This window comes from Sus scrofa, chromosome 3 (assembly GCF_054392235.1).
Source record: "Sus scrofa isolate SSC_HxYL_T2T_F1_AM1 chromosome 3, Sscrofa_HxYL_maternal_Yorkshire_Landrace_v2.0, whole genome shotgun sequence".
NCBI classification, from domain to species: Eukaryota; Metazoa; Chordata; class Mammalia; order Artiodactyla; family Suidae; genus Sus; species Sus scrofa.
The window spans coordinates 85,724,023-85,740,834 of NC_139385.1; the positions used below are offsets into that span (position 1 = coordinate 85,724,023).

The following is a 16,812-nucleotide window of genomic DNA, read 5'->3' on the forward strand; positions in this document are numbered from 1 at the left end:
AGCTCCCACTAGTGGCAGGAGTGGGCCACCGGTAGCTTCTTGAGCCTTGTCTTGTACCCACTCTCTTCCTCTCAGGTGTGAACTTCCCTTATGCTTGACGGTGGCTTCCAGTAAATCGCTGTTTCCAGTTGGCCAAACTTGGCTCTCAGTATGTGAAGCAGACTCATTTGCCAAGTCAATTCGTCAGAAGAACAATTCACCCAATTATCGGAGACTGAAGTGTCCATATAGGGCCCAACTCCATCTCTCACCCCAGAAGCTGTCAGAAAAGTGTCCTCCTCTGAACACGAGACAGTTTGCAGAGTCACAGTAAAAGGCAGGTGAAAAGCAGAAGCAAGTTTATTTTGCTGTAAAAGGGGGATAGTGCTGTCGAGTTCCAGGGGTATTGTTAGGATTAACTCAGCTAATACCAAAAAAGCAGGTGATATTCAGCACTCAACAGATGTTAGTGATTATTACCATCATAATAATTATCAGTTTTAATTTCACACATGGATGTAAATTATAGGTATTAAACTGTACATTTGATGGAAGGTGAAAATAACCGTTTAAATAGGCATGCCAGGAAAAGAAGAAAGGTAGCAATCCCCAGGGCCAATTCAGTGCTCCATACCCTTGGTCTCATCATTTACACAGGGAGGGGAGAGGGGCTGGAGATGGAGTTCAGTCACCAATGGACAATGATCTAATCAGTTGTGATTATGGAATGAAGCCTTCATGAAGCCCCAGACAGCAAGAGAGCTTCGGGGTTGGCGCTTGCGTGGAGAATGCCAGGAGATGGTGGAAGCTCCAAGCCCCTTCCTATGTGCCCTGCCCAATGTATCTCTTCCAGCTGGCGGTTTCTAAGTTATGTCCTTTTATATGATAATAAACCAGTGACCTAGTGAGTAAAATGTTTCTCTGAATTCTGTGAGCCACTCTAGCAAATTAACCAGTGGGGTACTGGAAACTTCTGTGGGTCAGAGGTACAGGTGGCAACCTGGACTTGCAATTGGTATCTGATATGTTGTGGGAAGGGGAGCTGTCCCAAATGCCTTGGATTTATTCATGACTCAGCTACTGTTACATTGAAATTGTTTGGTTTCTTCAGGCTCAGTTTTCCCCATCCGAAAAATGGGTTTATAACAGAAATCCATTTTCTAACTTGTAGGCACTTCTTATCCTAAAAGAGTGTACACGTGATAATCCAGCAAGTAGGGAGGTCAGAGAGTGTAACTGTGTTGAGTAGAGATGGGAGAGGAGAGTGGATAGATTTAATATTAACATTAGTCACGAGTTGAGCCAAACTTAGCAGTTTAGCAATGCTGTCTGAATATTAGAATTAACTGGAAAGGTTCTTGTTTTCTTTTTCTTTTTCTGATGCACCTGCAGCATACGTAAGTTCCTGAGGAAAGGATAGAATCCAAACTGCAGCTGTGACCTATGCCACAGCTGTGGCAATGCCAAATCCTTAACCCACTGTGCCACAGCAGGAACTCCCAGGACGTTTTTTTTTTTTAAGAAAAAATGTCTTAGGCAATACCCCCAAGATTCTGATTCAGTTGATATGGGGTAGGATCTGAGTATCAGATCCTTAAGGAGATTCTATTGCGCAGCCAAGACTGAGAACCACAGTCTTAGGACAGCATTGGTTATGCAGAGGAGGTGGAAAAGGTTAGGTGGGTCTTGGTTGTGATCAAGAATTCAGTCCAGTTCTATATTCTAGAAGCTTACTCGCTTACGTTTAATGAGTTTCACAGGGTGGTCATGGCCTGAGGGGGAGAACTCTCAGGTAGAACCCAAGAGTCGAAAGAATCACTGAACAATGCTCAGAGGAACCCTCAAAAACCATCTAACTTTAATCCTCTTCCTCATCGCTGCGTGAACCCCGGCAACTCCCTTGTCTCTGAATCTTGGTTTCACCATCCACTAAATGCACAGGTTAAATAGACAAGTTCAAGGGTATCTTCCAGTGTTGTGGTTCTATGGTCCTAAGATAGTTTTAAGGCATCCCAGGAAAGAGATGTTGGCATTGCATGTCCATGTTGGTATTCTCTGCTCGTTCCCTGTTTGACGTCACACAGCAGCTCTCTGTTGCTGACAAGATGCCAGCCTTGAGCAACAGCTGCATCTCCATCCTCGCGGCTTCAGCTTCACGCAGCCTTCTCTTACAGGATGAAAGCTTCCATGTAGTTCCTGTAAAGGCAGCCAGTTTGAATTGCAGGAGTAGTTGCTGTGATGAGAGAGCTCTGCTCCTGGCAAGCATACCGCCTGACCGCTGATGCAGAGGAAGTGGTGGAATGTGGAAGTTTACACAACGTCAGTGCACACACATCCTCTCATCTCAAGCCGGGAGCCCAGCCACCAGCTGCTGTGCCCTGGTGCCCCTTGTCCTCCCCTTCTCGATGGTCTCTGCGTGGGACTTAAAGAACTGGTCAGAGCAACAACAACAAAAGCATTTGCTGCTTGCGTCTCTGCAGGCTCTGTCCTCGTCATGTCACGCTCCATCTCACCAGGGCACAGATGGACCAAAACCCATTGGAAGAGAATTGCTCTGGCTGAACATTTGTGTCCCCCCCACCACCGCAAATTCCTATGTGGAATTCCTAACCCCCCGAAATGATGGTATTAGGAGATATGGCCTTTGGGAGGGAAGTCATAAGGGTGGAGCCCTCACAAATGGCATTCATGTCTCATGAAAGAGGCCCCACAGAGCTCTCTACCCCCTTCTGCCATGGGCGGATACAAGGAGAAATCTGTGACCCGGAAGAGGATCCTCGCCTGACCCTGATCTCAGACTCCAGCCTCCAAAACTGTGAAAAATAAATACCACGCCTGGTCTGTGGTATTTTCTTAGAGCAGCCCAAGCGGATGAAGACAGGAAGCATTGTGGCTAAGCCCCTAGTACAAAACATCCTACTCAGCACAGAAATGGGTGGAAAAACCATCAGCTCTGCCTCACACTTAGGAGAAAAAGCCCTGATGTGTGCCATGCTTGAGGCTGTAAGGAAATGAAGAATGCTAGTGGGAAGTGGCAAGGGGTTTTAAAGTGCATTCTGCGGGCGTTCCCGCTGTGGCGCAAGGGGATTAGTGGCGTCTCTGCAAGACCAGGACACGTGTTCGATCCTCAGCCCGGCGCAGTGGGTTAAAGGATCTGGCATTGCCACAGCTGTGGCATAAGTCACAAAGGCTGAGATCTGATCCCTGGCTCAGGAACTCCAAATGCCATGGGGCGGTCAAGAAATAAATAAATAAATAGGTCACGTGTATATGGCAGACCTTTCGACGTGCTCAGTACCTGTGCAGGTAGAAGAGGGGGACAATGAAGGGGGTCAGTGGCTGGAAAAATGCAGATTCAGTAGGGCTTTTAAAGTTAACAGTGGAAGCTCCAGGGTTCAACACGGCATCAATGACATTGGTCAATCAGGTTCTGCCTCCCAGAAACTGCCTCCCAGATCCAGGTAAGGCCTGGAGTTATGCTGCCATGCATCGCATAGGTGGCCTTTTATGGGGGGAGGGGGACGGAGGTCACCATCATTAGACCGCCCCATCTTCTTCCCCGGCCCTTCCTTGGACTCATGAGGGCCTAGGGTCCTGCAAAAACTCAGTCACGGGTCCTCTTCATAGAAAGGGTGACAAAGGAGCAGGTAGTGGCAGCTTGGGCCGGACAGTTCCCTCCTGCTTGTGAAGATGAATTGACACCCCAGCTTCCAAAACTGGAAGGTCACTCTGTTATCTTGAGGTCCTGGCAGGAGGCGTGGAACAAGAGGCATTGCCTGACCAGGTAGGGGGCTTGGGGTTCCAATGAGAGCCTTACACGCAGCCCAAGCTCTCTCTCCCAGGCCCAGCAAGGTCCTAAAACACAGACCCCCAAACAAACAGGCCTCAGGACTTCCTCTTTGTGCCTTCAAACAAGGGTTCCCCTTTGGAACTGCAGAGCCGGCTACTTCAGTACTCAAGTCTCTATTAGCATCTGAAGGGTGAACACGAGGAGCCCTTGGGAGGACACAGCGCCCACTCCTGGCAGAGCTGCAGACACTCATCAGAGCACATTCAGTGTCAGGAAGCATTTCTACGTTTGCTACCCTGTAACTGAAAAGCAAAGCCCAGGATATCAAATATTTTATTGCTCTATTTAATAAAGTTCTACATCAGTCTCCCCGCCTCCCAATCTTCTGTCAGCAGACCCCAGCAAGGATGCTCTCGATGTCATCCTTGTCCTCTGTCAGTCTGGTCCTCAGGGGGCTGAAGGTGGGCAGAACAGGACTGAGAAACACAGATTCCCATCCCCCAACCCCAGTCCATCCATCCTCTTCGCCGTGTGAGTAAAACCTCATGGCCGAGGGCAGGGGCCAATAAGCAGGGTGAAGGAAACACAGCAGATGAGCAAAAAGGAGAAAACAAAGGGAGGAAAAAAAAAGGAGTAACAGAAGAGACACAGATGCTGGGAAAGCCTAAACTCTCACTGTGGTGACTAGAGTTTCCAAACCACTGATTTAGCAGCGTGGCTTCAAGAGCTCAAGGAAATTTATGGGAGCGATGGGACCAAATACATATAACATTGGTACAGGTATCACCTGCTGGGAAACTGGGCCGGAGGTCTCCAGACCTGAAAGCACACTTGAGAATATCTCCTTGTATTGGTTTGTATCTCCTCATCGATCAATTTCTGTCCTGCGTATGTTTTATGATATATAATTTATAAATAAATAAATATACCTAGTTTGGGCGGGTGTATGCTCAAATATTTTCTGTTGAGGGGGTACATGGTCAAAAGAGCTTGGAGACCACCTAACTAGAACGACGACAGAAACCACTAAAGACTCCCCCATGCTACCTAGCCAGCCTGGGGCCTCACCGGGGCCTCTGCCAGCCTGGCTTAACGTGGAAGGAAAAGTCAGCTTTTGGCTGGAAAAGCTCATCTCCCAGCTTTTCTCTAGTGCCTCAGGGGCCTTTACAGGGTAAAATCAACTGCATTTTGGTGAAGCAGAAACCAAAGTTATTGTTTGGAGCCACACCCCCAAGCAGCCTCTAAGGAAGTCCCATCACAGAGGGCCCGCCCTTTGCCACTGTGGCTTTTGAAAGGCAAGTGGGGTTGGAAGGTGGCCTGTGCCTTGTTCATCAGGCAGGGAAGCCTTTTACTCTCCTAGAAGAGTTGTATGGATTACCAACAGCCCTGCTGCTGCTGCTTTTTTTTTTTTTTTTTCCCTTTATTTGAATACAATTTTCTAGTTGATGCTGCTTTCATAAATACAGTTTATTGTTTGCTTTGTCTTCATCTAACACTAATTTTGACTTTTCAACCCTGGAGCATGTGCATCATGGTGGGGGTGGCAGAATAGGGTCGTGGCTTCAGCAGGTGCCCAGAACACGGCCCACCACTGCCAACTCAAGAGCTGGCTATCCTTTCCTACCCCTGTGTCTCAGAGACACCCGGAGGCCATCTGACTAGGTGGGTGGTTCCACACTGGAAACAAAGAGCGAATGCCTCAGTCTAGCCTCGACTGGGGGCAGCCTGTTGCCTGAGTCCTGGCCTGTGGCCTGGGTCAAAGTCTCCAGTAGATACAACCATCCAGCCATGGGAGGTGCCTTTGCACTCAGCCCAAGACCAGGGGGAAGCATGCAATCCTTTCTAATACAGCCCCAGGGGCTCAGAGAGGTCCATTCAAGTTTCCAGTCACTCAGCCTCCTGCAAACTCCACTGATTTATTTCCTGGGAAATGTGATGTTTCCCCCCACACGTCCTCTGCCTCTTAAGGAAGTCATGCTGCTACCCAGTCCTCAGGTAGCACCGAGAAAGGGAGCAGTGCTGGGTCTTTGCAGGGCGGTCCTCCTGGTGCTCCTGGGACCCTCAAGCGTTGGTCTTGGGCTCCTTCATCGACCGGACAAATTCCTTGACTTCCTCTTCCAAGGCCTTGTTCCTCCTCTCCACATCCTCCAGGGAGCGCTCCACGTTGCGGAGGCTGATTTCCAAGGCTGCAGACTTCTTCTTCTCCTTCTCCAGTTCCTCATTGAGCCTCACCACCTTAGTCCAGACATCGTAATTTTCCTTCTCAAGGCTGCAAGGAAGGAAAGAAAAGAATGAAAGCACAGGACGTGACCGCTAGATGCTCCCCCCAGCCTTGCCCACAACCTCCTCTGTCTGTTTTACCTTCTGCATCACAAGACCCATCTCCAACCTGTGCCTCTGAGTACGGCCCATCCCCAGCAGGGGGACTTTCCAGTAAACCCGAATGCCCAGAGCCTGTCCAAGGCCCTCTTTTGTCACTTAGCATCCATCCAGTACCATCTCTCCTGTAGTTTTTCAGGCCATTTTATGGTTTGTTTATCTCTTCTTTTTATGGCTGCATCTGCGGCATATGGAAATTCCCAAGCTGGAAGTCGCATCCTTAACCCCACTGAGCAAGACCAGGGACCGAACCCACAGCCTCAGAGAGATAGCGTTGGGTTCTTAACCCATTGAGCCACAATGGGAACTCCTCATTTGATGTTTTATATGTTCCACCACACCATAAAGTCTTTGAATGAAGAGACCACCTCTAATATCTGTACCCCCAAAGCACCTTGCTTCTGTCCTGCTGAGGGGAGATGTTGACTGATGACAGAACCCCATCCAGATCCCAGCACTTGTGCCTGCAGGCACATTCTCATCCTGCTTTAGTGTGGAGCACAGACCAGAACCTTCTCTAATGAAGGCTCCTGGGATCCAGGTTTGGAGAAAGATAGGGCACTGCCTACTGGGAGCAAGGGTCCCGCCCATCCCACCCTGGCATCTGAATCCCACTCCAAGTGTAGGATCTGTTGGATTCCTAAGTTTCCAGGCCTTTCCCTGTTACTGACCAACTTCCTAGTCTAGTCTCAGGTGTCCCTCTGTCCCCCTCCCCAGGCTAAGCTGAATTAACTTTTAGGAATTAGTACATGGGCCAGGTTTCAGCCAAAGGAGGGAATTTCAGGCCTGTGAGGAGACTGTGATTGGAAAGTTGCTTCACATTTCATTCTGTGAGGTGCTGCCTCTCTGCTACTCTACTCTTTTTTTTTTTTTTAGGGCCACACCCATGGCATATGGAAGTTCCCAGGCTAGGGGTCCAATCGGAGCTGTAGCCGCCAGCCTACACCACAGCCACAGCAATGCCAGATCCAAGTCACGAGTACAACCTACACCACAGTTCACAGAATCCTTAACCCACTGAGCGAGGCCAGGAATTGAACCTGCATTCTCATGGATGCTGGTCAGATTTGTTTCCACTGAGCCATGATGGGAACTCCTGTCCTGCTGTTTTTTTTTTTTTTTTTTTTTTTTTTTTTGTCTTTTTGCCTTTTCTAGGGCCACACCCACGGCATATGGAGGTTCCCAGGCTAGGGGTCAAATTGGAGCCATAGCCACGGGCCTATAGCCACAGCAATGCTGGATCCAAACTGCGTCTGCAACCTACACCACAGCTCACAGCAATGCCAGATCCTCAACCCACTGAGCAAGGCCAGGGACCAAACCCGCAACCTCATCATTCCAAGTCAGATTCGTTAACCACCGCGCCACGACGGGAACTCCTGCCCTGCTCATTTTATATGGAGACTGAGTTCCCCTTTGAGCCTATCCCCGGCTTCTATCTGTCATCAATGGCCTTGGCCCTACACATAATAGCCTCTCTTTGGAGTCTTGCCTACCCCTGCCTATTCCTTCTTAAAGCCAAATTCGTCTCATTCCTCTGGACTTCCATGCACTGCAAATTTAGTTTTCTTCTCTGAGCTCTCCACATCCCTCTCATTTAGTGGAAGTCTCAAGAGAGACACCAAGCTGGATCCTGACCACCACTTCCAACAGAGGGGTGAGATGTGAGTGGGCTCAGGAGGCTGGCTGATCCAGGTTCAAATCCCAGCCCCACCCACGATTAGTTGTGCAACTTCCGCAAACCTGTTTATACTCTGGGAGCCTTTCTTTCTGCTGTGAGATGGGGCTATTACCTATGTCATGGGACGCTTGAGGGGATTATATGAGAAGGCGTGCCTGAAGCACGAAGCTTGGAATAAGGACTGAAGCCTGTTCAATCTCCTCCACCCCCGCAGGGTGGGGTGGGAGCTGGGGAGCTCCCCGCCCTCCGACAGTGCGTTCAGAAGACATTGTTCCCTCACCAGGAGCGGCCATCTAGGCAGCAGCCAGCTCTCCCCCATTCTGTCAAGGACACCTGTGTTGGAAGTTGGGCATCTTCCCCGGGGCTGCCTTGTCACCGCAAAGCTGTGTCACTGGCAAGACATTGCCCAAGCCCCAGAGTCTGCAAACAATTGATTCCTGGTTCTTAAACAAAACAGCTACATGAGGAGTTCCCGTCGTGGCGCAGTGGTTAACGAATCCGACTAGGAACCATGAGGTTGCGGGTTCGGTCCCTGCCCTTGCTCAGTGGGTTAACGATCCCGCGTTGCCGTGAGCTGTGGTGTAGGTTGCAGACGTGGCTCGTGATCCTGCGTTGCTGTGGCTCTGGCGTAGGACGGTGGCTACAGCTCCGATTCAACCCCTAGCCTGGGAACCTCCATATGCCGCAGGAGCGGCCCAAGAAATAGCAACAACAACAACAACAAAAGACAAAAAGACAAAAGACAAAACAAACAAACAAACAAAAAAAACAGCTACATGATGCTTCTAGACAGGGAGCCCCCTGTTGGGAATAATGGCTCGGGTGCACCACAGTCTTCCTTTCATGCACCTGAGTCTCAATGGGCTGAAAAGTACCCACAGTTGGAAAACAGGTTCACATTTTACTCCTTTTTGATTAGCATCAGTGTGGGCAAACCTGGATTGAGGTTTCCTCTCAGGAAAAAAATAAGTGGCATGAAAAAAATTTCAAGGAAATAGTTTATCTCCTCAAGCAAACAAATTGTGTCCGAGCAGCTTAGGGATTTGGGTGAAATGGTGGCTGCTGCTTCTGTTTTGCTCCTCTCCGAGTCCTGGGCAGCCAGTGACCCTGATCTGGGGAAGCCTCAGTCAGGTCTGGGCTGTTCAGAAGCTCCACCTCTTAGGCTTTCGGGTGGCTGACCAGGCCTCCTGCATCCTCTGCTCCCTCCCAACCATCACTCCCCTGTCCCAGCCACCACCGCTCTTCCTGGGCCAGGCCCCTTCCTTCCATGGCCTCTGCACTTTGGTTCTCTGCCCAGCCTGCTTTCCTCACCCCTTCCCCCAAACCCCAGGAGGACCTCCCTGGGTCCCTCCTCTCCTCCAGGCCTTTGCTTGAATGTCACCTTCTCAGTGAGGCCTTCCCCGACCCAATCAGCCTATTTAACGTCGGAGCACCTGTCATGATGAACCCCCCCAACTTCCTGCCCTGCTTTACTTTTCTCTATAGCATTTCCTACCATCAGACAAAACATGGGTTTTAATTACCTATCTGTATGGTCGTCTGTTCCCCCTAGAAGGAACAGTCTAGAAGCAAAGGGACTTTTGGCATGTTTTGTTTAGTGCTGTTTTCCAACAGCTAGGATGGGATGGGGTCTACACAGTAGGTGCTCAAGAAATATTTGTAGAGTTGACAAATGACATTCATATGAAAAACTTCAAAAGCTCCTCTTCATCTATTAAGGCATGTGGACGCTTAAAGACCCACTATCTGGAAAAAGCTGATTGAGCTACTTAAGCTACATACTAAACTTTTCAAGAATTTAATCTAAAGCTTAGAGTTTTCACTAATTTATGCATCTCCTCATTCCCTTTACCCTGTTCCTTTTTTAGGCCCAACTGCTGTAGATACTTTATTCTACAAATTAAAGTTTTGTAATGTCATTTCCTTGGCAGAGGAGAACAATCCCTACCGCTTTTTTTTGGCTGCATTTGTGGCATGAGATTGAAGCCACACCACAGCAGTAACAATGCCAGATCCTTAACCTTCTGCACCACCAAGAGACTCCTCCTTTGCTTTTAAGATGTAAGTTGAGTGGCTGCCCAGGGCCCTCTGCAGGTAATTTTTTTTTAGGGCCACACCTGCAGCATATGGAAGTTCTCAGGCTAGGGGTCGAATCGGAGCTGCAGCTGCTGGCCTACACCACAGCTTATGGCAATGCTGGATCCTTTACCTACTGAGCAAGGCCAGGGATCAAACCCACATCCTCATGGACACTAGTCAGTTTTGTAGCCTGCTGAGCCGCAATGGGAACTCTGTGACTTACTTTTTAATCTGTTCTTCATACATTTGCTTCTGTGTTTGTATTTCCTTTCGCAGCTCCTGGACCAACATCCTCTGAAAAGATTCGAGTTCCTCTTCTCCAGAGTTCTTTTTCCCAGGCCTGGCTTCGGAGTTTGGGCTGCCGGGAGCATCTCTCTTGGAGTCATAGGCCTGGGGGGACAGTGCATCTGCTTTGTCCCCAGGGGACCCAGGCTGGGCAGGGACATTATCATAGGTGGAAGTCCGCTGGGCGTCAAAAAACTGTGGCACACCTTGAGACATCGTTCTCCTGTGCCCTTCCCCTGCCTTCGCCTCCGAAGATGGTGAGCAGAACTCATTTTTAATGACCTCTGTTTTGCAGCTGTTGGCACCTTGCAAAGCTGACGTCAAGAAGCATTTCCGGTTAGGGAGCGTCTGAGTCCTTTTTCGGGATTGCATCTTCCAATCTCCTGGCTTTTCCTTGGATGCTTTGATACTGTCTTCTAGACACCCATCATTTGGCCGTTGTCCAGTAGGACTGGTTGCGTCGGAGTCGCTGGTCTAGGAAAAAATGGCCACAGATGTTACATGGGTTTTACCCATATGTGTCATGTTCCCAAGGTAAGGATTAGGAAAGTATCTTCTGGCTGCACCCATGAAATTCTAGAAAACCATCTCTTCCCTTGTCACATTAGTTGATTATCTGTGTGGCATTTTTTTTTTTTTTGGCTTTTATTTTTTTGGCTTTTTAGGACCGCACCCGCAGCATATGGAGGTTCCCAGGCTAGGGGTCTAATCGGAGCTACAGCTGCCAGCCGACACCACAGCCACAGCAACGCCAGATCCAAGCTGCGTCTGCAACCTACACCACAGCTCATGGCAACGCCGGATGCCTAACCCACTGAGTGAGGTCAGGGATTGAACCCACAACCTCATGGTTCCTAGTCAGATTCGTTTCCGCTGTGCCAAACGGGAACTCCTGTGTGGCATTTTTCAGAAGGATATTGCACTTGAAGGAACTCATGCTCTGGAAGTGAAATGTTGACTAAAATCAACTGCTTACAGTAAGGGCCCCAAAATAGTTTTTTTTACATAATCTTAGAATGCAGAGGCTTTCCTATGACCAAAGACCAGAAGCCAGAAAAGTCTGATAAATTCAACCCACATGGATTTCTATGATTCCCCCCAAATTAAAAATAAAACAGTGATCACCAAATGCTAAATCAAAAAGAAGTGACAAAGTGACAAAAATATTTGCAATGCATATCACAGACAACAGGCTACTCTCCCTAATATACAAAAATCATAAAAACTGTATAGAAAAAGACCAAAAACCAATATAACTACAGGCAAAGAACAAGATTAGGGAGTTCACGGAAGAAAAATGCAGCTAGCCCTTACACGTAAGGAAAAAATGTTAGGACTCTCTTGTAACAGGAGAAAGTCACATTAAGATTAAATTACTGGAATTCCCATCTTGGCGCAGCGGAAATAAATCTGACTAGGAACCATGAGGTTGCAGGTTTAATCCCCGGCCTCACTCAGTGGTTTAAGGATCCTGTGTGCCGTGAGCTGTCGTGTAGGTCACAGACACAGCTCAGATCTGGCATTGCTGTGGCTGTGGCTGTGGCTGTGGCCGGCAGCTGTAGCTCTGATTAGACCCCTAGCCTGGGAACTTCCATATGCCATGGGTGAGGCCCTGAAAAAAAAAAGACAAAAAAAAAAAAAAAAAAAAAAAAAAAAAGATTTAAATTACTGAAATACCAGTTCTTACCTATCAGAAGGGCAACCCCCCCCAAACTCTGACAACACACTCTGCAGGTAAAACTGTAGGGAAATAGGTAATTTTATGCATTGCTGATGGAAGTACAAAATGGCACAACCTCTATTTAACAAGTTTAATCAGAATTACATATTATAGATCTATTGACTCTCTAACTCAGCAATTCCACTTCTGGGAATTTGTCTCAGACATATATCTGCTTGAACACAAAATGAATCATGGTCAGCATAATTCACTGCATCCTTGTTTGTGGTACAAAGGAATAAAAATAACCTGTTCATCTATAGGGGTCGGGTAAGTAGATCATGGTACAAGCACAGAATGAAACACCGTATCCCTGCCAAAAACCTGAGGTTATATGAAGTTGCTGGCTATGTATTGACATGAAAAGGTCTCCAGGATGCATAGAAAAATTAAAGATTCAGAGTAGTGTGTGTGTGTGTGCATGTGTATGTGTGTATAGAGAGAGAGATAAAGTATGAGCATGTTGCACTTTGCATAAAAAGGAAGGTACATAACTAACAGTCATATCTGCTTATATTTGCATAAAGGAATACTGGAAGGATAGAAAGAAACTAATAGAGGCAGGGAAGAATAAGGTGGGGAGAGGTAACAGAGGGAGCAGGAGTTCTAAACGCACATCTTTTTTTTTTGTTTTGACTTTTTGGAATCATGTGTCTATATTTTAGATTAAATTAAAAAGAAAAACAGAAAGATTGAGCCCTCAATGTAAAATCAGAAAATCAGGCTGTCCATCTAATGCTTCTGGCTCATCGCCTGCTTTAGCAGCCCCACCTGGAGTCAGAAGGACGAGAGCCCTGCAACACAAAGTAGATCTTAGTCCCACTCTTTACTCTTCGAGTGCCATCACCTTCGGCCAGCTGGTCAACCTCCCTGAACCTCAATGTCTCTGCCATGAAATGTGGATGATAAATTCTGCCCTACAGAGTAATGGTGAGGACTCCAGATCTATCTAAGTTCTCCAGCACAGTGCCTACCCATTACTGCTCACAGTGTTACAATAAATACAGAAACCTGTCAAATGAGCACAACAATGGCTACTCTAAAGGACAGCTAGGATGATTTAATTCTATGAAGTACAAATATTTGGAAACATTCATTTGATTTTAGAGTATTAGCAAGATGCACTGTGTCTAGACAGGCATCATCCATGAAAAATCACACCCACCACTACCTTTTTTTCAATTCTTTCTTAATCATCCTCAGGATTAACAGTACTGAAGGCAATTGACATTTGCTGGCCAACCGGAAATTTCAAATTCATTTCTTGGTTGCACGTGAAGAATCAAGCTGCTATAAAAAGTTCATATGTTCTTTTAAAAAAATTATCTCTATAAATACCTAAAAATATTTAAGCTTTGTAAATCAGTGGCCTCAAATAGTCTACATTTCAGAGCGTGCAGAGTTTTTTGACATTGTGAACGTGAGCCCCAACCCTTCAGTACAAACGAGGGGGTTGACATTGCTGAGACAGTTTATCAGGGAATGAGAAATATTCCACAAACACATCACATACTCTGAGAAAAGAATCACGTTTCATGGTTTAGCAGGAAACCAGTTCTCTCCAGACTTTCACCCGGAATTTTCAACAACTCTCCCTAAAACATTTACACCGTGGTGTATAATTTCCCTGTTGAACTTTCCTGGACTGCAGTCCAAAGGGTTTCCCTTATCGGGTGGGCTTCAGTGAGGACTGCCATTGCCTAGCCTTTGGGGGCATGGGCACACACGTCACTAACCCCACCTCCAGGATGCCAACTGAAACTAGATTTTGCAAGAGGCCAGGCTTTTAAGATGCGTTCAAATGGGTCTGTACAAGTTGTGCTCACTGCCACAGCATCACCCGGGACTCCCCACATTGTCACCCCAGAGCAGCTCTTACACAGAATGGGCTGGATTAAAGGAAGAGTTGCTTAGGAGGAGGAAAGCTTTCTGTACCTTACCATGTTATTAATGCTGTCTGTCCTAGAAATTGGAGGGTCCTCAGAGGCATCCCAGCCCACAGAGCTTCGTGCCACTGGAGGTTTCTTGGGGTCGTTTTTGGGGGCAGGAGGGGATAAGGGTGCATCCTTAGACTTGGGGAAGAGGACTTCATGGTCTCTGATCATCATGGTCATCACTCTTTGGATCTGAGGAGTCCCTGAAAGAAAAAAGAAAGAGGTTTGTAGTGCTGGACCATAGGGCCAGGGGCAGGCAGTCCTCAAGAGTGTCCATCCATGGGATGTCTCTAAACTTGGCTCTAGAACCACACAGCCCCAAAAGACCTCATTTTGCTCCTCAGAGGACCCTTTTCAATTGCTGGGAGTAGGGGACTGTGGTGAAAGGAATGGGATAGAATGATACAGGAGTGGCGTGAAAGAGGGTCATTTTCGGAGTTCCTGTAGTGGCTCAGTGGTTAACGAATCTGACTAGGAACCATGAGGTGGCAGGTTCGATCCCTGGCCTTGCTCAGTGGGTTAAGGATCCAGCGTTGCCGTGATCTGTGGTGTAGGTTGCAGACGCGGCTTGGATCCCGTGTTGCTGTGCCTCTGGTGTAGGCTGGTGGCTACAGCTCTGATTCGACCCCTAGCCTGGGAACCTCCATATGCCATGGGAGCAGCCCTAGAAAAGGCAAAAAGACAAAAAAAAAAAAAAAAAAGAGGGTCATTTTCAACCTATAATCCTCTGGATCGGTCTTTGATCAGGAAATAGGAAATATGGTAGGAAAGAACATGAAGACATCCTTCTCTCCTGATGTGGTCGTCACTATGACATATGATTTCTTACTGCACACAAAGCAAATGTGTGCCAGGCACACTGCCTTCCCCACCATAGCAGACACCATACTCTATGGAAAGACTCTTGTTCACCGAACAAAGACAGACCCTCTCAGAAGGCGCTTCAGCACAGCACTACAAGTAGCCCTTTTGTGAGGTGCCTTATAAAATCACACTCGTTTGCTCTCTCTGGCTAAGGATGTTTAGAAGTAATAGAAGACTAAGAAATTGGCTATTTCTGTGCTAGCTATCCTACTATGTGACAACTGGTAAATCGGTCTCTGCTCTGCCATGACTTGGAAAAGGGACATAATTGCTACCATGATTATTTCACAGGGCTATCTTACAGCTCGGACAAGACCATCGAGTGAAAATGCCTGGCGAGTTGCAGAGCAGTTTGGTGGTGGTGTCACTGTTACTTCCTCTGCACTTGCCTTCCCCACGGGACCAGCCGTACCTCTCATGATCACGGCAGGGTCTTCGACTTTTGACCTGATGAGATTCACACCAATTACAGTAGCCAGATTGTCCACACTCATCTTGTTAACTCCACAGTTCAGCTGGATTTCGTGGAGGAACCTGTGGACAGCCAGGAAATCCAAGAATAGGAAATAAGAAGTTGCCAGAAGGAAGCACTTTCAGGTACAAACCGAATCTTGGAGGTGGGTCCCAACTCTTTCCTTCTGGTCTCAGGAATGGAACCAGTCTGCACTGACTACAAGAATTGAGCTTAGCCCTGAAAGATTCAAGATTAAGGAAGAAGAGAGACAAAGCAGCCCAGCTGCTGTTGGTGACATTGGGGCCCGGGGTTGGTGAAGAGTCACTTTGCTAGGAGGCAGGGTCTGGTTCCTGGGGCTAAGAAAAGATAAGAAGAATCAAATGGGTGTTTGACGGCTCCTGATCTTGACATGATAGGTTTATTTCCCAGGCTCTAAGCACCTGTCCCAGATGAGTCTTCAGAGAAGGAAACTTTATCATGAGAAAGTCTCAGAAGTAGGAATTCATGGTGCCTCCTTTCTCTCATTCTCAGGTTACACCACCAAGCATCTTGAGTTCTCAGTGTGTGCTTAAAAATTAACAATGAATTTTTGCTGAAATTCTACCCATTTGAGGCATGAAGCTCTCAGATTCACTGTTTAAAAAAAAAAAAAAAGAAAGAAAACCTTGAAAATATCATTAAGGAATTTCTAAATACTCTCTCTAAAAACTATTTGTAAATGAATAGGCTGAAGCAACATAAAATTCCGAATACAGAGAAATTATCAAATAAGTGGTGGGGTATCCAGATGAGGAAACATTATGGGATATTATAGAAACATTTATAATCTTACTTTATGACATAGGAAAATGCTCACAGTACAGCATTTAGCCAAAAAAAGCAGGATACAATTATATATATAATTCTAATTTGGTATAAAATTTGTTTCCCTATATTCATATTGATGCATGCATAGGTCTAGCCTAGAGATAAAAACATTCAGAAGGAAACACACTCAAGTATTAATAGTGACTTTTGCTGGGCGAGGGGATTTGGGGTCATTTTAATTAATTTACAGTATTTTGTACTCTCCTGGTTTCCAAATCAAGCATGTATTTCTTTCATAATCTGGAATCTACAAAAGACTATTTTAAAAAATAAAGGTAAATTTCAGCAATATCTGGCATGGAGATCCAGCCTCCCAGCTCAGCTAGATGTGGATCAATCCACATGCTACATGTTACTACAGAGATGGCATCCAGCAGGTCCTCAGAAACGGAAATAAGAAAGGTGCCCTTGGAGTTTCCACTGTAGTACAGTGGGTTAAGAACTCAACTGCAGCAGTTCCAGTTGCTGCAGAGGTGCAGGTTAGATCCCTGGCATAGCACAGTGCGTTAAAGGATCTGGCGTTGCTACAGCTATAGCACAGGTTACAGCTGCCAGTCAGATTCAGTCCCTGGCCTGGATAACTCCATATGCTGTTATGGCCATTAAAAAAAAAAAAAAAAAAAAAAAAAAAAAAGTGGCCTGGAATGAATGCCTCTGGATGCTACATTATGGTCCAGAGTTAGGAATATGGGAGATAACTCTAGAAATAGAATAAGGATTTGGGGTTCTGATGCATGTCCCAGGACTCTGGGCAGCTCTGGGACAGGCTTGTAGGAGGAA

General features: G+C 46.9%; 1 protein-coding gene across 10 annotated transcripts in view; it reads right to left on the reverse strand.

Moving 5' to 3' along the window:
• Nucleotides 1–4,085: 4,085 nt before the first annotated feature.
• The window catches only part of ARHGAP25 (Rho GTPase activating protein 25), a 94,007-nt gene continuing 81,280 nt past the window's right edge, over nucleotides 4,086–16,812 (reverse strand). For 6 of the 10 annotated variants that reach the window (XM_021087416.2, XM_003125069.7, XM_013996089.3 and 3 more), the window contains 4 exons: nucleotides 15,124–15,245; nucleotides 13,854–14,050; nucleotides 10,132–10,667; nucleotides 4,086–6,038 (listed from right to left, as the gene is read on the reverse strand). In XM_021087416.2, coding sequence (XP_020943075.2) covers nucleotides 5,831–6,038; nucleotides 10,132–10,667; nucleotides 13,854–14,050; nucleotides 15,124–15,245 — 1,063 coding nt within the window. In that variant the 3' untranslated portion in view covers nucleotides 4,086–5,830. Of the gene's footprint in view, nucleotides 7,057–7,539; nucleotides 8,287–8,599; nucleotides 10,891–11,821; nucleotides 14,051–15,123; nucleotides 15,246–16,812 lie in introns of those variants that run through there. The other 4 variants (XR_014839675.1, XR_014839676.1, XR_014839677.1 and 1 more) reach the window with 3 other exon arrangements.